We start from the raw sequence: 22,248 nt of genomic DNA, 5'->3' as shown, positions 1-22,248 counted from the left end.
TATATACTTGACAACACTGTTTCCTCAACATTGTTGCTTAAGATCCATACGTAAGAGTTTGGGGTATGTTAAGATAGATATTTAGGGGAAAGGGGTTGGTAGCCCTTCACCTTCCTCACATTATCATGACTTCCTTTCTGGCAATAAAAACAGAAATCGTGTTGGTATGATCTAAGGTCACTAGCCTGTATGTGGGTAATAGGTTTTTCATTTAGAAAGTAGTTCAGAATCCCCAATTTGTGGGATTTTTCCTCATATATGTATACACTGATTAAATTTAACACAAGTGACTTTTCAGTAATGTTAGAATATATCAACCAGAACATCAGTTGTCCCTTTGAGAAGGTCACTTATAATTCTTGTTTCACTTTTCCCAGGAGATTCTGCTCTGTGGGAGAAGTGGGGTTCAGTTTCATCAGGGGTGCCACTGCAAGTACCCAGCTAACACTGACTGCTTCTAATGAACCAGGCACTGCACTTTCTGCCGTGTAACATTACAACAACCCCATGAGACAGAGAGTATTGTAATTTCATCTCAATCTTAAGAAAATGGAAGCTTTAAAAGACAAACAACTTTTCCAAGTATACCCTGCTGAGAACTGGAAACTAGGATTCGAATCCTAATAGTTTAACTTTTGATTCCTTGCTCTTATGCTTATCCTGTCTTGCCTCCCTTGGGAACAGGACATTATTTTTATATATAGGTGTAATGGGTATATATTTCACAAATAATCTTAGTTTTGTCACAGAAGTCTCTATGGCCTTAGGAGAGATCCTTAGCTTATTTCCTGTCACATGATGCTGTAACATAGATTTGTTCTTCAAATGTGTGTGTGAAGTGAAAGGCAGCATTCAGTCATCATATGGTGGTGGTAGGAGCTGCACACCTTGCTGATCGCTGGCCACACAGCTACACAAGTGGCTCCTACTCAGAAAGCCAAGACTGGTGGGCAAGACGGATGCCAACGGTATCAGGTGAGAAAACAGATGGGGCCCGGAGGAGCACAGAGCACCACTCACCAGAGAAGCTGTAAGGGGACTCTGTAAGAATGTGTGCGAGCACAGGACCATAGTACATTAAAGGACGTGCACTAGTGACGTGGAGGTTTGATGTGTGCAAAGCAGAGTGCACCTGGGACAAGTGGGCTGTGAGGATCAGCAGAGGAGCTTCCCAAACACTCTGGACTCCCCAACCCCGTCTTCCCCTTTAGCGAGCCTGCAGAGGGACTCTGAGATCGGTTTGAGCAAGTGCCCAGTGCTGCTAATGCTGCCGTCAAAGAGCCACACCTTGAGAAGCATGCCCTAGAGGGACTACCCTGTGGGTGCAGGAGCACCACAGCTAGCCAAGAGAGCTCGCCATGCACTTCCAGCTCAAGCTCCACGGCCAAGGTACACCCTGAAGGATGTGCTGCCCCTTCTTCAGCTGAGGTAGGTAGAAACTTTCAAAAATGACTTTACCTGGAAATTAAGAAGTCCATTGAATCATAAAGACTGAAAAAGTGTCATTTACCCAAAACTCACTCATAGGTGTCCTCATTGCTCTACAAACACCTAAGCACCTATTGTGTGCTGTCCATAGGCCACTGGAAGGACAGCAGGTGACAAAGCCCCACAGACCTAGCGTTCTGTCCAGTACAGTGGCCACTAGCTATTTACACCTCAAATTAGAAATTCCATTCCTCAGTTGTATTGGCCACATCTCCGTGCACAGATGTAACTAGCAGCAATGCAGATAGCACGCCCATCACAGAAAAGTTTCTGTTGGGCAGATGACAGACACTGTACACGTTGAAAAATGAGCCCGAGTTAGCTCTGAGGGAACACGGTAAGGTTCAGTGAACTGTAGAGCAGATCTCGTCCAGCCTGGGCATTGTTGACAGAGTGGCAGTGGCATAGGCTGGAGAGGGACAGGTGGGAGTTTGGCTTCCATTCCGGTGTCTCAATGCTTTTCTTTCAATTCCACAAACTCTCGTGTGCCTTTCAACAAATCCCTTTTCTTTAGTAGTCTTGAAGGTGACCCATCACAACAGAAAGAGCCCCCATCTAGAACTGCATTCTGCAAACTGTTCTACAGAAAGATGTCAGCAGGCACCCCCAACTTCCCTTGCCCCAGCAGAGCCCCACAGAGCCCACTGACAGTTCTGACTAGTCCTGTAGTAAAGGAGCATTTACAGTCTTATATGGGTTAAGTTTCCCAAACTTCTAGGACCATGTGATACAATCAACTAGTGATACAGTTTTGGATCTTACCTTGAGGAAAGCAGGACCAGAACACAACTCTTCTACAACTTGGTCTTGTTTTGCATTATTTATTTGAAGCCCTTTGTCGGAATGTGTTGTGTAGGTGGGGGACCCTTGCTCCTTCTTTGAAGGGCCGTATAGGACCTAGACATCCTCACACCTCTTTGTCAGCAGCCAAGCCATCAGGCCTCACCAGCTACACGCAGAGAGCAGGCATGCAAGGGGAGCAACATGTTCTTTTATTGATGCAAGTACGTCCAGTCACACCAACAACTGACATCCTGTGTTACGGTACAGCTTTGTACTCAGAGTTCATCTCAAAATACCAAAACATCGTAAGGTGTGTATCAAATTGGGAAAATAAAGTAGCAAACATAGACACTGTATCAGGTAGGTACTAGGACTGATGACCCCGTGGAGTGCACACTGACATGAAAGCTCCTTAACTCGCAAGACAAAGTGTTCTAACGTTGTATTCCAAATATATATTCTCAAGTTTTTAGCCTTTCTGTATCTCAAATACATAAACAAAGCAATATGTACTACCAAGATACAATATGTACTATCTAGAACATCTGAAAAGTGCAAAAACACTGTGACAATACAGTGTAAATAATCTTGTTCCACCCAGGGCTGAGGGCGACGTCCATATCGGATTGGGGAGCCACCCCTTCCTGAGGCCTCACCTCCACATCTCCAGGCTCTCCTAGGAGCTTTGGGAATTAGCAACTAACTGACCCATCCTCACTTGGGCATCTCGGCTGCAGGCTCCTGGGAAGCCAGGCATACGGAGAGAAACAAGGGTGAGTAGTTCTGAATCTGCTTGTGCAGAATGAAAGCCCTGCTGTGAGGGAGAGAGAGTCAGAGCAGATGGCCCACCTCTGGCTTTTGAGGGATCAGGACTTGCCCTCCCACAGCCAGAAAGACAGAAAATGGAGTGTACTCAAGTTTGGGTATGGAAAATACCTCCAAATGCTGGGTAGTTTTCTGTGAGTGGGCTCCAGCAGTCTGGTCTGGCTAATATTCTGTTTCAGATTCCCTTAGGGGAGCCCCCCACCCAGAGGGAAGGAGGAGGCAGTCTGCTAGAATACCGCTTTGTAAGTTGCTTCTTTTCATTTTGTACTGGAGTTTCAGGAACTGCTTTAAATGTCCCTATCCTCAAGTCTACTTTGTACTCTCTTCATTACAGCTCAGTGTACCTTTCCGTTATAGCCTGGGAAACAGACAATTCCACCACACCCTCCCCCCTTACATTTATTTTAGATTTTCTATTTTCCTAAAATGTAGTTGAAGAACAATTTGCCAGACATATTCCAATGGAAATATGCTGCCAGGTATCCCCCTGCCCCTCCCCGACCCCCTAAATCCCTGATAAAGGAAAATGAAAATGTAAACTTTGGAAAGCCTGTACTCAGGGTTTGCTTCTAGAAGTATGCAAATGAGGCCCCCTGGCCAGCCAAGCCCTTCTTGCTAGAACCTCTCTGGCCTAGGTTTTGAGGGCAGGTACTTTGTGGCCCAGGGCAGAGCTTTCCTGGCATTTCCCTGGCACTGGCTGGCTGAGGGCTAAAAGAATAGAGTGGGAGACCGGCCCTCCAGTACTCTCTAAGGCACTAACCCCGACATCAGAGACACTGGCTGGAAGGGCGTCCAAGCAGGCAGGGCTCACATTGGTTTTGGTTGGGTTTTTTTTTTTTTAATATTTTTTCGTAAGATGTTAATAATCAAAAGTAGAAAATAAAAATCTACATTTCATTAGAATAAGATGTTATCATGGATGCCATCTCCCATGATACTCTTTCCCCACCCTCCCCGAAGCAGGGCCCTGCCCTGTTATTTAAAATAAACAAACAAAAAAACTTTTGTAAGTGCCAAAGGTTGATGCATGAAATAATTACTTTTTTTTTTTTCATAAAAGTTATATACAAAATGGACCCCAACCAGTGAGGCCTCCTCATCTCAACCCTTATCAATCAAGATTAAAACTCAGTGCATGTGTGTGCTTCGTCCAGCGTCTGCAGGCTGCATCCGTGCCTTCAGGCTCTGTTAAGGAGAGTCGTCCTAAAGGTAAGCAGGGCACAGAGAAATGGTCAGGTGGTTGGCAGGCCCTTCCCCTGGGCAGGCAGAAGGCAGGCCACGCTATTTGGGGACGGCCTGGATTCAAAGATCCGGCCAAGAGGGGAAGGGTCAGCGACACTCAGACCCAAGTCCTCAGCCTCCCACCGACTGGCAGCCTGTGTAGAGACACCCCTGGCCGCCTTTCAGAAGGGCAGATCCATCACGCTCCCCAGTCCTCTCCCTTCCAGCAGACTTGGGCACGGGACTGGTCTCTGGGGCTCACAGGCCCATCCTGGGGGTTCTCCTACCTGAGAGTCTTCCAGCTATCCTTCTCCATGTGGTTTTCAGGACCTTCACTTTCAAAGGAGGCGATGAAGAGAGCTGAGAGAAGAAGCCCCTCAGAACCCACGTCCACATGCAGTCAGTCTGCCTACCACACCAGTTGTCCCTTCCTTTCTAGGGGTACAACTGGGCCTGGGAAGGGACAGTGACTTCTGGTCTGGGCCTGTCCACAGGTCTCTGCTCCCTGGGGTTCTAGAGCTCACAGCTTGGGGACTGAGAAGCTTCCTGGTTCTGCAACACTATCAGGGGGCTTCCAGAGCCCCATCTCTCCTTATTCTCATCCTGTCACCTACCCACAGCCCACCCTCACGTACTCAGCCCTGTGGGCTCACTGCCTCCCAGGGCAACCCCCCATGAGAGGAGAGGCCCTGGACATGGGGAGTCAGGGTGACATGTACAGTGTAGGGAGGTGGGTGTGCTGCCCTGGGGAGCCGGGCCTCACCTTCCTCGCTGTAGATGGGTGCCGTGAGCAGGTAGTTCTGAATCTTCTTGTCCTTCTCGAAGGGACACTCTACCTGAGTCCATGTCATGAACTCATGGATCTGTCTGGAGATTTCCCAAAATTTCTGAAGGCACAGAAGACCAACTGGATGTTCATTTGTCACCTTAAGCTTGAAATCCTTGGTTCGGGCAGGGGACGTAGGTTCCGGTTTCATTCTGTGCCCCAGCAAGATGGGACGGTGACCCTGCTCAGCTGACTTTGTGGCCACGGCAGCACTTTATGCAGCATCAGAGCCAGTAAGTGTCCCCAAGACCATTCGGTCCTGCACTTTGCCTAGGCCCGAGGCTGCAGCAGGGTCTGTGCCTCCCCCGTGCAAGACCCCAAGAGGGCCTCATCGGGGACTCCAGGCTGAGGCAGGTATGCCAGCCATACCCAGCACAGCACAACCAACCTGAACGTGTCATGATCTCATTCTCTGGTGAGCTGTAGGGGAAACGGGGCTGTCCAGTACTTACCTCACACAGGTAAGGGGTAGGAAAGAGTTATGGATTCTTACACAGGCCCCCATAACCTTTGTCCTACCTTCCCACCGTTGGCCAGCTACCCTTGGTTTCCATCTGGAATTCTGCTGCCTCCTCCCTGCTCAAGTACCTTCTTGCCTAAAGCCTTCCTCACTCCCAAACCCCCAGAAGTAGCCCCTTCTCTGTCTCCCTGGTGGGGTCAGTGTTGGGGCCACCCTTATACTTCGCAAACAGCACACATAACCCACCCTGGAGCTTTCAGTCCTAAAGGCCTTTCTGCAAAGGGCCACTGCTTTTCAGCTCTAGTAGCACAGATTTTACCTGTCCTAGGATATGGCTGAGAGGTCTGTTCTGCCCTGTGTTGGGACAGTCTGGCCCCCCTCCCCTCAGGCCACAAGGGTGCTGAGCTCACCTTAAAGTTAACATGCCCGTTGGGCAAGTGATTGGTATGGATTTTGTGCAGGAAGTAAATGTCCTTAACGAAAAGGTTGAATACAGGGATAACAATCTTCTCTCTGCTGCTGTTGGCCATCTGGGACCTTTGAGTGGCCCCCTGCAGGGCAGTGCGGTAGTTGCAGAAGTTGCTGGATGGGTCCATGTGGTGCTGTGGGCAGACAGGAGGACCTGGTTGGCTGTGTTCTCCCTGTACCCCTGACTTGTTCAGAATGCCCCTTCGCAGAGCAGGAAACAGCGATGGGGAAGGCATTTCCCTGCTGGGCAGCCCTGGACTGTCACCAGAAGAGGCCTCCTTTCTGGGAGTGAGCACCTGGCTGAGTACCGGGTTTGGATCCAAACATGAGGAAAGTTACAGAGAAGTCTCACAGCTCACACACACCTCTTCCCTGCCCTGCTGAGCCTGGGTCTCACTTCTTTCCTTTCAAAACCTTCCTTTGCCCTTCTACTTGAACCAACACCTCCCAAAACTGACAAGCTCTGTAGGGCACATTTGCAGAAAGTGGATTCTGTGATCAAATACTTCAGGGAAGGCTGCCGGTGAACCTACCCACTCTTGGGCCACCCGGATGATCCAGGACCGCAGGAACTCAAGCCAGGAAAAGGCCAGCCTCTGCTTCATCAGCATCACCCAACACCCCAGCAACACCCTGGGACCCACTTTTGTCAAACTCTTTCCTAACCACTCTCTAGAACTTGCCTCAGGCAATGCCAGTTCTGCCTAAAGTTCCAAGGGCCGAGGAGAGCTTCAGCTACCCACCTCCTAGAGCAGCCAGGCCAGCTCAACATGCCCTACACCAGATGGCACTGTGGGCAGTGGGTTCTGAGCAAGGGGGCAGAGTGGATGAGGCCCACCCCTCCTCAGGCCAATGTACGACATGGCTGAGGTGCTTACCTCCAAGACGTCAAACTTGGCCGTCTTGACTTTGGACCACGTTTTCTTCAGCCTCGCCACAGGACTGAGGTTCATGCCAGCTGTAGGGAACAGCAGGTGGAGTCAGGGTGGGGTTAGGTAGGCCATGCAGAAGCTGGATAGGAAGCCCCTGGGGCCTGGCCACTCACATATGATGGCCATCATGGAGTTGAAATTCCCGATGTTGAAGCACTCCCGAGCCACATCAATAAAGAACTCTAGCATGCGGGTCCGGTGCTTCTTCTTCACCACCTGGAGAGCAGCCAAACAGCTTCAGGGTGAGCCCCCTACAGGAGTAACCCCCCAACCAGTCCCTGAAGGGCAGCCTAGACAGGAGCTACACTGGGCCCTCAGAGCTGTCAGACCCAGGGCTGGGGCGATGCTCATCGGCTGCAGAGGCAGGAAACACAGCTGTAGCATTTTCGATGCTGGGCAGAGGGGCAGGAGGGCAGTCTGAGAGTACTAAGGGAGTCCCAGATAAACTCACAGAACATGCCAGGTACACTCCATGGATGGGTGTCTCATAATTACTGTGAGATTGGCTGGAGGGTAGGGGGAAACAGGGATGTTGGTGCCCCAGCAGTGGAGACTTCTGTCTCCACTTTCAAAGTTTTATCATCTCAGGGGTGTAGAAGTCAGAGCCTCAGGAAGCACTGTGGGTCCAGAGAAGGGACAGTGTCACCCCACCCATATGGGCCATGCAGCACTTACCCGGCACACCTCGGTGGCCACTAGCATGCTAAGGCAGTTGAACCAGTTGTCATAGGCCTCCAGGCTATAGGTCTTGGTCAGGTCCCCTCGGCACTGGGAGAAACACAACAGGTCACAGGGAACCTGAGGACCCTGCCAGCAGGTGCTGCCCCAGCCCTAACCCCAGAAATGAGCAGGAACCATGGCCAAAAGAGACTGAAAGTGATGGTGGGGTGTGGGGAGCTGACAGGTCCAGGTCTCCCAGGATGCCCCATCCCCAGGCTCCTGGGAACAGTGGCCCCCTTCCAGTATGCAGCACCCTGAATAGCTGTCTGCTGACCCCTTGGGGCAGGCACCAGGCCACACCCCTAACATTTGGTTGTAAGGCCCCCACCCTGCATAGGTATAGGTGCTAGGCCCACCCTAAGGCCACCACAGAGCACACAGCAGCCCCTCACCCGGTGCTTGTCCCGAGAGTCCATGTGGCTGACGATCTGCATCAGGTCCTCAGGGTGAATGCTGCTGACCCTCTCCTAGGATGGGCGAGGAGGTAGCACAGGAGGGGCGATGAACCTGCCATTCTCTGGCAGGCCCCACACTCGGGGTATAGGCCATGTTTAGAGTAGCTGTGAAGACCTTTCTGCAGGGGTGCACTACAGGCCCTCCTTGATCAGGGCACCCAGCCAGTGGGCAGGCCCTGAAATGCACCCCAGGGGTCTGCAAGACCCTCCCCTCCCAGGGCTTCATGGGATGAGGTGGAAGTCTTGGGGGCAGTGGCTCCTAGGTGCAGGGTACCTTCTCAGCCCAGGGCATAGGCAAGATGAGGTGACAGGGCAGGGGAACAGGCCCTCCCCCTCTAAGCCTTTCACCTCCTGGGCCAGTCCCCATCACCCCAGCCCCTCCCCTATACATGGGGTTGCTGTGATCCCAGGGACCCAGGAGCTGACAAGTGAGCTTCACCTGACACCCCAGTCTGACCAGCAGGGGAGGCCCTGCAGCACTATGTTGAGAAAGATGCTGGGGGTCCAGCATTGGTGAGTGCACCCCCACCCCCATGCCAGGCAGAGCACAATGAAGCACTGACCAGCTCGATATGAGTCAGCTGCTGGGCCAGCACCAGGGGGTCACAGCACACGCCCAGGATGTCCTTCTGAGTGGCTGGCGGCTTAGTCTTGAGGACAGACCCTTTGTCCATCGCCGGTGAGCGAAGCTTGTCCCGCAGCTCCTGAAGCTGGCTCCGGGCAGCCAGCGACAGCAGCAGGCTCTGTGTCATTTGGGCAATGGCCTTCTTCACTGTGCCATTCTCCTGTGGAGGTCAGGAGACAACAAAGGTGCAGGTGTGGGCCGGCAAGGCCACCACCTCTCCAGAGAAACCCATTTCCTCTCCAGGGATGTGCCCGACTTTGAACGCACTTCCCTACTAAAACCTGCCATGAGTGTTTGGGCTTTTGAAGGTAGAATGGAACACAGTGTGGGCTTCTCTGAGTACCGTTGAGGAGGGTGGCTCAGCTGGCTGTCCTGTGGGGATGGGAACGGAGGGCCAGGGCAGGGCCAGGGGTAGTCTTCTGGGTCTGAAAACCATGGTTTTCCTAATGCGGTCCAGCTGAAATACTTTTGGCCTCCCCACAGCAGGGAGGAGAGCATCTGGAAGGGCTTCCTCCAGGACCAGGAACCTTTGCTCTCTGGGTGGGAGCAGCCCCCCGAACTCTCCCTGGGCTTTCTGAGCCCTCCAGCCAGATAGAAACTGCTGAGCACACAGAGCACTTTCATTGTGGAGGCCCAGCCAGCCAGGATTCCTGTCTCCACAGAAGGCCAGGAGGGAGCTGGGAGCCAGAGATGTAGACAGGCTCTTAAAACCTCTTACTAGGTCCCCACTCCACTCACCCCAAGCCCAGGAAAGGTGGGGCCTGGGCTCATTCCAGCCCGTCACTCGGGACACAGGGTTTCCCACATGCAGAAGATGTCAAGGGCAAGTCTGGCCCATTGCTGGACAGCTCAGCAGTGTTGTGGGGAGGGGCACAAATGGAGCCATCCAGCAGTTGTCTTGGGAGGGTGACCGCATAGAGGACCATATACAGAGCTGTTCCTGAAGACCTATCCTCCTGTGAGAGTAGACCCCCCTTCCCCAGACACATACCCAAGGGGTTCTGCCAGGGTCTAAGGAAGACCTCACCTCATCACACTGCGTGACCCGGTGGGTAATGGCCTTCAGTTCAGCCATGGCCTTCTCATCCTGGAAGTCGTAGGGGAAGGCTTCTGTCCACTCCTTTAACAGCTGCACAATCTTGGCTGAGAAGGACTTCAGCTTGGCCTGGGGTGGCAGGGTGTAAAGTCACCCTCCAGAGTGGGCACAAGATGACCAGTGGTACAAGCCTCCCCATCTCCCCCAGGTCTGCAACACCCCCACCCCCATTATCCCTCGTGGGACCTGCTCCCCAGCCCCATGCTGGGGCGAGGGTTCTAGAGAAGGACATCCCCACTCTGTCTACCTGTGGCTTTGTTGTACCTGCTTGGTTTCATATTCCCCCTTACGTCAGCATTCTTTTTCACTTAAATTTATTTTCAAAAAACTTGTCCTCTCATAACCATGACATAGAAAACTAGTTTCCTTTGCTGTAATTAGAAGTTAGCCATTTAAAATCACAACAACAATGAAAACCAAGGAAAATTATTAAAAATCAGAGACTCTCAGGGCACCTGGGTGACTCAGTCAGTTGGGCATCCAACTCTTGATTTCTGCTCGAGTCATGATCTCATAGTGTGTGGGTTCAGGCTCCGCATCGGGCTCTGTACTGGCAGCGTGGAGCCTGCTTGGGGCTTTGTCTCCCTCTCTCTCTATCCCTCCCCCACTTGCTCTGTATCTCTCTCAAAAACAAAAATAAAAATAATTTTTTTTTTTTTAAATGAGAGATTCTTGCCTGTCCCCTCTCAGTTAGCAACAGGTTGGCAAGTGCCGGGAAGGGGTGCAGACACTCAGAGGCATCCCTCTCCGGACCTCCTATCCTTAAAGACGGGCTGGGCACCCCTGCCGTCACCCTGGGTCCACACACCGGTAAGGCCTGAGAAGGATGTGCCAAATGCTTGGCCGCAGTATCCCAGCGGGTCTTCAGGGCCCAGCCCCACACTGTCCCACGCACATACATGTGCCCACACCCCTCCTGTGCCCACCACAGCTCCCCAGCACTGACCAGCTCCCTGCCTGCCTATACCTGCCCAACCTGGACTGTTCTAGCTGCCCTGTGGGCCTCTCCCCACCCTCCACCCCCACTTCTTTTTGCCCACATCTGCCCCCACCCCTGCTGAGCTGCCTCCAACCTGCCTGATTCTGGCCATGTCCCCAGCTGGTCCCCTAGTGATGGCTTCCCATGCCTTGGGGAGCCTCTCCCAGCTGGCCCCTCACTCTCTGCAGCCACTCCTCCTGGCCAGAGTCCAGTGCAGACAGCATCCAGGAGGCCTTGCTGATACTTCCCCAGAGGACCACACCCCACACTCAGCAGGAGCTAGAGCCTTGAAGCCCCTCAGAGGCCCTGCGGTGCATGTCACCATGAACACAGGCTGGCGGGTTCATGCCAGGCTCCTCTTAAGCTTCTGTCTCCATGCTGACCTTCAGCCTGTAATTTCATCTCCCAGCCACCCTGCTTGGACTTATTTCCACCTTCTCTTCAGGAGCCTTTCCTAACCCTCAGGCTGTGCTCAGTGCCTGTCTTCCCGCATCCAGGGACTCCAGGAGCGCATCCCCGCACCCCTCCAACAAGGAGACTCAGTTCACAGGCCTGGGCTGCACACCTGCAGGGGCAGGTGGCCTAGCCTGGTGGAGGGAAGGTAGAGGGGAAAGTCACCAGCAAACAGGGATGGGACATGCTCTGCCACAGCCCAGACTAGGCTCTGCCAGCTCTCTGATGGCACACCGACCACCTGGTCTTCTGCACCAGACCCTGGGCTTCTAAAAGTCTCATCTGAAGCACATGCCCCCAGGGACAGCCTATGGTTTCTTGACTATCCCGGCCGCCCAAAGCCCGGCTCAAGAAGAGACAGCAGGGGCAGAGAGCCCCATTTGAGTCACTGCAAACCACTCTGAGCAGGAGTCAGCCTGCGAGTGCTGCCACCTGACCCCCACCCCGGAGGGGTCAGTGACCCAGGTCCCACTGCCGGCTTTTCTACCGGGGGGGGGGGGGGGTCCTGGCACTGACCAGGATTGCTGGCAGAGCTGTCTGCCGTGGCTCTCTCCTGGAAAGGGGTGTGAGTGCCCACCAAGAGCAATTACTTTCAGCATCCCATGAAGAGTAGTCGGCTCTGTGTGCACCCCATGCCGAATGGGGCGCCATGCCCCAGGCGCATGCACCCCATGCTGCTCTGCCAAGGAGGCCAGAGACCAGCCAATCTGCCCCATCAGGGAGGGCCCCCTGCTGGGCTCAGCCAGACCTGACCTGCTAGAAGCACGGAGACAGGCAGCACCCATCTGCTCCTTTACCTTCTCAGACCCGGTCTCCAGCTGCTGCCTCTGCTCCAGGCAGATCTGCCCCACGCGGGCCAGCAGGTCATGAGGGGGGATGAAGACCCGGGAGCTCAAGAGAAATGTAAAGATGTATGTCCTCTGAAGAAGAGACAGGGAGAGGGGATGAAGAGGAGGTCGGGCCTGTGCCGCCCCCTCCAGCTATGGTCACAGCCTGTCTAGCCCCCTGCCGGGCCCAACAGCACCATCCAGCAGCCATGCCTTCTCCTGCATGGTTTACTCCACCTTGAACGTCCTTCCTTTTCTCTCACTGCCACCCAAATTCCTGCCTCCCTTGCAAGGCACAGATCAAACCCCACTTCCCTGCAGCTCCTGGAGGCTTCCCCTGACCAGCTCAGCTCCCTGCAGTCTTGCTCTGCTGGGATTCTCCCCTACCCTCCGTCCTACCCCACGGCAGGAGCTAACACCCAAACCTGGATGTTGGTGGGACTCTCCCAGCCTCTGTGAGCCCATTGCCCAGCCCACAGTGCCTCCAGGGTCAGTCTCCAAGCCTTCTTATCCAGATCCTTACTGGTCTTGCCAATGGTGGGCAGAGTGGGGCATTTTTGGACCCAGCACCCAGCGTCAGGGACTGTCACGAGCCCCTGTGCTAACAACCAGCTCTGGGCCTTATGTCCACCTGCTGTACCAGGGCCCCTCTGGCCCACATCCATGTGCCCTTGTCCCTGGGCTGTGTGGTACAGTTTCTGAAGGGCCCTCATGATCTGGACTAAAAGGTGTCAGGGAACAGGGCCCAGGGCCAAGGGTTCTCTGAGGCCTTTTGTCTGACATGGGTCAGCACCTGGGAGACCTTCACACTGGCTCCTGCCTGCAGACAGGTTGGACCTAGGAGTGGGGCAAGATGCTTGAAGCTCTCCTGGGGACTCTACCCCTACATGGGTGCTGCAAAACAAACTTCCCAGCTGGGTGGACCCTCACCAGGACCCCAAGGCTCCAGTCTTACTCCTTAGACTCTTCCCTAAGGACCCTGTTCAGAACTCTGACCCCTGTTCCACCCCTTGTGTATCTGCTTCCTTGTGCCACCAAGGCTATCTCCCAGCTGCCTGGGGTCAGCAGGGACGTCGCTGCAGATTCCTCTCCCCTGCAGGGGCAGGAGGGCAGAGCAGGAGGTAGGGCTGAGACTCCCTGATGGCCTGCCTCTCCCCTGTTGTTCTGTCCAGCTCTGTCTGGGCCTCCCTTCCCATCCCCGAAGCAGCTGCCCCTGGAACCTAGGTGACCCCGAACAGTCCCACCCATCTCCAGGCCCCAGGCACTTACATCCGGGTAATAGTCCACTGTGGGGACCAGGTGCTCCATCAAAGCCTCTAGGGACCCAGAGATGAGGCGTCCCTCTTGGAAGACGAGGTCCCCGGAGCTGCTGGCCCCACTTCCTCGCTCCCCCATGCCGGGCGGCACCTGTCCACTACAGCTGGGCCCAAGTATGCTGGAGAAGACGACGGACGTCTGGGGCATAGTTTCCTGGGAGAGAAGAAAGAGGCGTCACAGGCCTGGTCACCCGCAGCCTGAGTGCAGGTGCACAGTGAGAGCCCCAGCAGGGCCAGGAGGGGCACCCCACCCAAGGGTGGGCATTGAATGGCAGCTCAGATGGGCAGGCAGATTCCTCAGCAGCCCTACATTCACTGAGTGTCTGAGAAATATTTCTTGAACACCTGCTCCACGCATACCAGGCCTCATTCCTAGAATCCAGACACACAGAACCCTGCCTCCTGGGGTCACATCCCAGTGGAAGAAGAGAAACTATGGAGAAAAACAATGCCCATAGGAGAAGGATCTGGAGCATTTTGGGGTGGTCACAGCAGCCTCAAGTAAGATGGTGTTAGTCATGCAGCTGCCCGGAATAAGAAAGGAACATTCTAGGTATAAGAGACAGCAGGTGCAAAGGTCCTGAGGCCAGTGTGTGTGGAGGGAAGGAGCCGGGAGAGTGGTCTGAGTAACAAGCCAGACCCTGCACAGTGTGGGCCAGGGGGCCATGTGCTATTCCTCTGAGACAGGAGGCATGGAAGCTCTGAGCACAAGAATGACTTGACTCAGGGTGAATGTCACTATTTCTACTATGCGGAGACCCAGCAAGGAAAGGATCGGAAAACCAACTGGTGGGTTTTGCCATAACCCAGGGAGGGATTGCTCAGGTCAGGGGGTAGCAGAGGAGGGGAGCAGGGTCAACTCCAAATGCTGCGAAAAATAGTCTCAGGCCTGAGTGATTGATCAGCACGGGAAAGGACGAGAGAGTGGGGTTTGGAGAAAGATCTGGAACTTCATTTTGACATGCTACATGTGAAGTGCCCATTAGATGCACATGTCAGACAGCAGTCTTGGGGGTGCTCAGTAGTCCCACAGTGGCCTGGCCTGGTATGGCCAGGAGGCTGAGGGTACCCACCTCACCCCGCAGCAGAGCCTCTTAGTGGAAGTCCTCACAAGGTCTACAAGAGTCTGCAGCCCTCCTGGGCCTCAGTTTCCCCTTGCCCAGGGGGCGGCACCTGGGAGGTGCTGCATGGGGATCAGAGTGAGGAGCGTTTGCCAGCCTGAGGCCTCCGAAGCTAGTGCCCACGAGTCTACTCTCCCTCCTGCCGGCCAGAGTAGCCTGCCCTGCTAGCTTGACCAGCCTCATCCTCTCCCCACTTAGAGGGCAGGCTAGGCTGGAGTAGAGCAGGGCCTTCCTGCGCCCTCTCCCACGTCGGGAGAGCACTGGTGAGCAGGCACCACCACCCCAGCACCTCCATCCCCAGGCCACCACGCTGCCCTGCCTCCCAGGGGCGGAGGCTACCTCCTCGTGCTTAGGGGCCTGGGAAGTGCACACACTCTCCTTGGGCTCCCGCAGCCCTGAGCACTCACCTTGCTCCTGCTGCTGTGCTGCTCCCAGCCCTAGCCTGCTTTCTGACTCAACCTGGGGCAAGCTTCTGAGTCACTGTGGCCTCAGTTTCCCCACTGTGCAGAGCAAACAGTAGCCGTGATTATTTTGCTGCCATGAGAGGGGCAGTGAGGTGTCTATACAAGCAGATCTGACTTCCAGGCCACAGCACGTCAGCCGTGCTTCACGTGAGAGAAAAGGGGCACTCGGCCCAAACGACCTGGCTTCCCTGCCACACACACACCTGAAGGTTGCCTTGGAATTCTCACAAAAATCCTTCGTAAGGAGAGTAAGAACTCAAGGAAAGCCCCCGAGGTTGAGATGTCCGTAGTCCCCAGGCTCAGCTGCCTCACTTGAGGATGGGGTTTCAGACTCACAGAACACTCTCCTCAACACGTTAGAATGCAGATTCTCAGGCCCTGCCAAGTCAGAAACTCAGGGATGGCCCTTGATCTGTACCTTGACAAGCTGTCTGAGGGGTTTCTGAGGCTGCCCGAGTCAGTCAGAGAGCTACTGACTTGGGTAAACCCTTCATTTTTCAGATAATGAAATAGTGGGAAGAACTCAACTGAGGAAATCCTAAGAGTCCCAAGTGCAGCCAAGGTGTCACCACCTCCAGGAAGCCTCCCTGGGTTAATCCCTAGACTGCTGACTGCAGGACTGATCATTTGCTTTCGTGCTCTCCTGCCTAGCCAGAACCCAGCCCATTAACCATTTGTGGGATAGAATGACAATGGTGGGCTCCCCAGCAATCCTTATCAAAATAACACCAGCATTCTTCACAGAGCTAGAACAAACAATCCTAAAATTTGTATGGAACCAGAAAAGACCCCAAATAGCCAAAGCAATCTTGAAAAAGAAAACCAAAGCTGGAGGCATCACAATTCCGGACTTCAAGCTGTATTGCAAAGCTGTCATCATCAAGACAGTATGGTACTGGCACAAAAATAGACACATAGATCAGTGGAACAGAATAGAGAACCCAGAAATGGACCCACAAACATATGGCCAACTAACCTTTGACAAAGCAGGAAAGAATCTCCAATGGCACAAAGACAGTCTCTTCAGCGAACGGTGCTGGGAAAACTGGACAGCGATGCAGAAAAATGAACCTGGACCACTTTCTTACACCATACATGAAAATAAATTCAAAATGGATGAAAGACCTAAATGTAAGACAGGAAGCCATCAAAATCCTAGAGGAGAAAGCAGGCAAAAACCTCTTTGACCTTGACTGCAGCAACTTCTTACTCGACACGTCTCCAGAGGCAAGGGAAACAAAAAGCAAAAATGAACTATTGGGACCTCATCAAAATTAAAAGCTTCTGCACAGCAAAGGAAACAATCAGCAAAACTAAAAGGCAATGAATGGAATGGAAGAAGATATTTGCAAACGATATACCAGATAAAGGGTTAGTATCCAAAATCTATAAAGAACTTACCAAACTCAACACCCAAAAAACAAATAATCCAGTGAAGAAATCAGCAAAAGACATGAATAGACATTTCTCCAAAGAAGACATCCAGATGGCCAACCAACACATGAAAAAATGCTCAACATCACTCATCATCAATCAAAACCACAATGAGATACCACCTCACACCAGTCAGAATGGCTAACATTAACAACTCAGGCAACAGCAGATGTTGGCAAGGATGTGGAGAAAGAGGATCTCTTTTGCCTGCTGGTGGGAATGCAAACTAGAGCAGCCACTCTGGAAAACAGTATGGAGGTTCCTCAAAAAAACTAAAAATAGAACTACCCTACAACCCAGCAATTGCACTACTAGGCATTTATCCACGGGATACAGGTGTGCTGTTTCGAAGGGACATGTGCACCCCCATGTTTATAGCAGCACTATCAGCAATAGCCAAAGTATGGAAAGAGCCCAAATGTCCATCGATGGATGAATGGATGAAGAAGATGTGGTATATATACACAATGGAGTATTACTCGGCAATCAAAAAGAATGAAATCTTGTCATCTGCAACTATGTGGATGGAACTAGAGGGTATTAGAGCAAAATTAGAGAAAGACAAATATATGACTTCACTCACATGAGGACTCTAAGATACAAAACAGACGAACATAAGGAAAGGGAATATAATAATATAATATAAAAACAGGGAGGGGGACACAACATAAGAGACTCTTAAATATGGAGAACAAACAGAGGGTTCCTGGAGGGGTTATGGGAGGCGGGATGGGCTCAATGGGTAAGGGGCATTAAGGAAGCTACACCTGAAATCACTGTTGCACTATAGGCTAACTAACTTGGATGTAAATTTAAAAATAAATAATTTAAAAAAATTTTAAGTATATTTTCAAAGCACAATTTTGCTACAAAACATGAAAAAAAAAGTGGGCTCCCCAGGCACCCTGACGCCCTCAGCTGCTCTTCTGTGCCATTGCTGGCTCCCAAGGGGACCTAAGTGCCAATCCTGAGGCCCATGCACTACGGGGGGTCTTCCCTAAGATCACACAGTTCCGGGTTCAAAAGGTGACCCAACGATGGTAACCTTGGTGAGTTGGGCCCCAAGATTCTTGGTCACAGAGACGGCGTTTTCCTGAGCCGCCAGCCCCTCCCACCTCGGGGGCAGCAGGGGCTCTGGTCAGGAGGGGCTATGGGGAGGCAGGCTCAAATACTCCACTAACTCTCACTAACTCTCACAGCCGGTGCCAGATCCCACACAAAGCAAGGCCACCCTGTGTCCAGCCCGCAGGGAGACCCACCCCAGTGCTAGGGAGGCTGCCTCGAGCCAGCCTGGGGACTCAGCACCAACCCCTGCTGCCCAAGACGGACCAGCAAGCCAAGGAGGCCAGGGTGCTGAGCTCTGTGCTGGACAGCAGTCCACAGCTGCACCCTGGGGAGCCTCAGCACTCACTGTCACTATGGACAGGTAAGGGACAGAAGTTCAGGGTGGTCACCTGCCCTGGGAGGGTGGGGCCCAGTCCATGTGTCCCAGGCAGCCGCTGGACTGTGCTTCCCCCCGACCCTGGCCAGCCCAGGAATTATCACACCGTTACTCCCCCAGGGTTCCCTGCCCTCATGGGGGCCTCAGTCCTCCAGTGACTGCATCCCACCCATGTCCCGCCCATCACAGCCCAGAAGGCCACAGGAAGGAGCAGCCAGGAGGGGCCCATCTCTTCGGCTTGGGGTGGTGGCCCTTCCTGCATCATCTGGGCTGAGGACCCCATAACTGGACTCCCCAACTGCACAAGATCCCATATTGCTCACTTTTCAATGACAGCAATGTAAGTGTACATAAATGCACAGAAACATGTGGCCGTCCATGACCACACTAGTTACAGAGTTTACTGCAAGGGAGCTGGACAAGGAGGAGACTTCCACTTTCCTTCTACACATTTGTAAACTATTTGGTAACTTTTCTAAATGGCACATCTATTTTGTCAGTGTTAAAGTAACTTTGTTTTTCAGTACAAAGAGGCTGAGTTTTGAGATCAGCAGTTTTTATAAAGGCATGTTAAAGAGGCTGGGCTTGTGAATGGAAGCGGTCACTGCCGCGGGGCACCTTCCAGGCAGGGCCCACAAGGGCTGCGTGGGATGGCCCCAGCGCCTACCCTGCCCTGGGACCCACCCAGAGACGCTGCCTGGGGCTGGGTCTCCAAGACCAGGTGTCCTGCCCACGTGTCCTCCTCTGTCCCCTCCTCTGTGCCCTGAGCCCGTGGGCCTCTCGGAGCCCCTTCTCTGCCCCCACTCAGTCCCTAGCGGAGCCTCCCCCACCAGCCCTGGGCACTGAGGGGGTTCTGGGCTCTGTGCCGAGTGGGCAGGGATTTAGGGCACCCTCAAGTTTGAATCCCACTCTTCAACGGCCAGCTCCTGGCCCCTGGACAAGTGTCCCTAGCCTCAATTTCTCCAGCCATTAAATGGGGATGAAGGCGACCCCTGCTGAGCACCCCCGCTCAGTTCTGCCGGCCACCCCCACCAGGCCCCGTGGTCCCTTCTGTTCTTGCCCATGGGCTCCTCCTCCCAATCCCAGCACCAGCAGGCATCTGCGATCACTGGCCACACCCCTGTGTGTCCTCCACACCCCTCCTCAGGAAAGGGCCCGAGTGGAGCCTCCAGGATACCTGGGCTCCTGTCTCGGTGGGGAACACACAGCAAGCGCAAGCATAATAAGAAGCGATACGCTCTGACTACCTCACACGAGCCATCAGGGACACTAATGCCAGCACCAAGTCAGCTCATTAATCCTCACAAGCCTCACAAAACCCGTTATTCTCCATCTGCGGCAGAAGAGGACAAGGCACAGAGAGACTAAGCAACTGGCGCAGCTCACACAGCTAGATTGCCGCAGGGCCAGGATGGCAACGAAGGCAGTCAAGGGGACCTGAATCTGAGCCCGGCTCGGCCACTGGCAGCTTGTCAGGATCCTCGACCTCCCAGAGCCTTAATCTCCCCACCTGTGGAATGGGCAGAGGGTGCACTACTTCAGAGATTTGCTGGGAGGATGAAATGGGCACTTGGGTAAAGCATCGCACGGCAGACATGGGATCGCCTCCCCATCCCGGAGGAGCCACCTCCCCAGATACGCCTACTCAGCACCCCACACAGGCCATGTGGGTCGTCTGGGACAAAGGAGCACTGGATTCTTGTAGACACGCAGGCCCCCAGAGGCCTCAGCGAGCCCGGGCCTACACGGATGCTTGAGAGCGGGTGCCAGCGCGTCAGCACCACCGGGGGGCTTGTGGGAGTGCGCTCATCCTGAGCCAGGACTCACCCTTTCTCGGGAGATTTAGATCCTCTTCTAAAGTATCGCCGCTGCTTCGAGTGGGGCCCAACCAGCAGGACCTTCACCTGGCGGCTCACTAAGATGTAGGACCTGGAATCCCAGCCCGGGCCTGCCGGCTCAAGGCTACATTTCTTTTCTTTTTTTTTAATTTTTTTTTTAACGTTTTATTTATTTTTGAGACAGAGCATGAACAGCGGAGGGGCAGAGAGAGAGGGAGACACAGAATCAGAAGCAGGCTCCAGGCGGGGCTCGAACTCACGGACCGCAAGATGGTGACCTGAGCTGAAGTCGGACGCTCAACCGACGGAGCCACCCAGGCGCCCCTCAAGGCTACATTCCTGAGGACACACTTGTCCCTTTGCGAGCGTTAGCCTGCAGGTGAGCCAGCTTCCCCCAGGTCAGTGCTGCGGCTGGATACCAGAACCACGCGGGTCTTTAAAAAAAACACTTCGCCCAGCCCACCCTCCGCCCCAACGATACAGATTTAACTGGCCTGGGGTACGGTCCACTCACTGGCGGTTTTTCAGAGTTTTCCAGGTGAATACGGGAGCAGGAGGCACAGGGAGCCCCTCTTCCACCTCTGCTGCCCGTGGCTATGTCCAGACGTGGCTGGAGGCTGTGGACACTGGGAGGAGAGCTCTGGAAGCTTCCTGAGGCCAGGCCCCGGGGGTGGGGAGGATGGAGCTGGGCCGGGCCAGCTTTCCACACCAGCTTCCTCCACACCAGCTCTAGGTCCTGAGACTGGAACCCGCACCTCTGCTCCCAGTCAGCTGGGGCCAACCCGGACTCACACCCAGCCTCCTCCGACTCTCTGCAACCCCTCCTCTGTTCAGGCAGGAAGGCGAGCACCTTCTAGTTATAGCCGCGCTCAGCTCCCGGTGAGGCAGGTGAAAGCGGTTCACCATCTCCTGGAAGCTGGGCCTTGAGAGCTTCCCACCTACCTCACAGGGCCAGGTGGGCACAAGGGCAGGCCCACGTGCACAGGTACCCAGGTGCTCCTGCTCAGGGGAGACCCGGCCCTGAGTTTAGAGACAGCAGCCATGTGCCAGCGCTTGCCCATTCCATGCCTGGTTTTACTTGGCTCTCTGGGGGCACCATCTACGGAGGAGGGGAGTCCTGCCTGCCTCTGGGCCCCAAGTCTCAAGGGTGCCGGGGTGCCAGGGGAGAGGCCAGGCCACCGCCCCTCCCGGGCAGAGTGGCGCTTTGGGGGCTGGCGTGGGATGGGGGCAGCAGGGCGGAGAGGCAGAGTCCGAGGGCCCCTTCGCTACCTGCCAGCGGCAGTGTCCCGCAGGCTGGCCGTAGGTGAGGTGGGCCAGGCGGGCAAAGCGCTGGGGCAAAGCAACTGGCCCGGCCCAGCTCCATCCTCCCCGCCCCTCCCCCCGGGGCCTGGCCTCAGGAAGCTTCTTCCATCTTCCTGCCCTTTCCCACCACGCCCCCTACCACTTTGTTCCATCCAGCACATCTGTGGCTGCTCCCCAAACAGGAAGTGACTACAGAGGGGCCCCCCCGCAGCTGCCGCTGCTTCAGGGCTCACACCTGCTGCCCCTCCACGGTCCAGTAAGGGACACGACCTTGGGGGACCCTCAGCCCCCTGCAACTCCATCCCTAGAATGCTCCTTGTCTGCACCCCCACCCATGACCACCTGCCCACACCCACCAGTGTCCTTTCATGTGGGCTCAGGTCTGGGACTACAGTGCGAGAGTCCAGAGTGGAGTCGGGAGGCACGCACTGTCTCAGTGACAATGGGGAAGCCTCTGAGCTGCGCTGAGCCTCAGTTTCCTCCCCCGTCGATTCGGTGTGTAGTTTCTTGTGCCAGGTCCCTGGCAGGGCAGTGGTGAGGGCTATGGAGGCTCGTAGGAAAGGAAGGAAGGAGGCTCAAAGGAGGAAATGGAAGCTATCATCCTGTGAGTGGCACCTGATGCCACTGTGGGCCACCACATCTGTGCTTTGCCTCGGTGACACCGGAGTGGCCCGGCGCTGGCTGCCATGGCTTTGAACCCACTACCTCTGGCCTGGGGCCTCACGGCCATCAGCAGACCACACGCCTCCTGCCCTAGGCTGTGGGCTCGCGCTGAGGCCAAGCGCTGTGGATCCATCCGGGCCCTGTGAGCAGCTCAGAAGCCAGGGTGTAGCCAGGTTACCCCCCAGGGGCGAACTTGGACCAATGGGACATGGGAGGCAGAGGTAAGCTCCCCTTCCTTACCCCAGATGGACTGTTTGAGATACAGAAGCCTCACAGAGGCTCCCCAAAGACATCAGGGAGACCGACTCCTACAGGAAGGCATCCCCCATATCCATTCACCCCCTCCATCCTTCGTGCTTCCCTGGGACCACACTCCCCAGTAAATGCTGGCACATCCGCTCTGGCTCAGGCTCTGATCTCTACGGAAGCGGGGCTTGGAGGAGAGCATCTGTTTGTCTTGTTCCTGTGCCTCCTTCCCATGCCTACAACAGGCACGCGCCTGTGGCCGACT

At 54.4% G+C, this 22,248-nt stretch overlaps 1 protein-coding gene and 1 long non-coding RNA gene across 2 annotated transcripts; one reads left to right on the top strand and one right to left on the bottom strand.

Moving 5' to 3' along the window:
• Positions 1-1,435: 1,435 nt before the first annotated feature.
• LOC124506978 (uncharacterized) lies at positions 1,436-7,196 on the top strand. Its single transcript, XR_006960905.1, has 4 exons — positions 1,436-3,044; positions 3,276-3,338; positions 4,157-4,305; positions 4,645-7,196. It is a non-coding gene; the product is annotated as an uncharacterized LOC124506978 (long non-coding RNA).
• On the bottom strand, positions 4,953-13,640 carry RASGEF1A (RasGEF domain family member 1A). The gene is made up of 10 exons (XM_047073145.1): positions 13,428-13,640; positions 12,129-12,251; positions 9,831-9,968; positions 8,742-8,963; positions 8,116-8,190; positions 7,679-7,771; positions 7,117-7,219; positions 6,950-7,029; positions 6,014-6,205; positions 4,953-5,204 (listed from the first exon to the last, which is right to left on the bottom strand). The coding sequence occupies exons 1-10, from the start codon at positions 13,620-13,622 to the stop codon at positions 4,953-4,955; spliced, it is 1,473 nt and encodes a 490-aa protein (XP_046929101.1). The 5' UTR covers positions 13,623-13,640.
• Between the last annotated feature and the right edge of the window lie 8,608 nt (positions 13,641-22,248).

Source organism: Lynx rufus, unplaced genomic scaffold (assembly GCF_022079265.1).
Source record: "Lynx rufus isolate CCGP_SWC_20201006 ecotype Redwood Valley unplaced genomic scaffold, mLynRuf1.p SCAF_11, whole genome shotgun sequence".
Lineage (NCBI taxonomy): Eukaryota > Metazoa > Chordata > Mammalia > Carnivora > Felidae > Lynx > Lynx rufus.
The sequence above is the reverse complement of the archived record's forward strand: the minus strand, read 5'-3'. Positions and strand labels throughout refer to the sequence as shown.

What these genes read in the sequence shown, in the direction of transcription:
- RASGEF1A (XM_047073145.1), bottom strand. Translation starts at nt 13,622, where the DNA reads ATGCCCCAGACGTCCGTCGTCTTCTCCAGCATACTTGGGCCCAGCTGT. An exon ending in ACTCTCGGGACAAGCACCGG is followed by an intron (nt 7,772 to 8,115) that starts GTGAGGGGCTGC and finishes TGTTTCTCCCAG; the next exon opens with TGCCGAGGGGACCTGACCAA. An exon ending in CTCCATGATGGCCATCATAT is followed by an intron (nt 7,030 to 7,116) that starts GTGAGTGGCCAG and finishes TGTTCCCTACAG; the next exon opens with CTGGCATGAACCTCAGTCCT.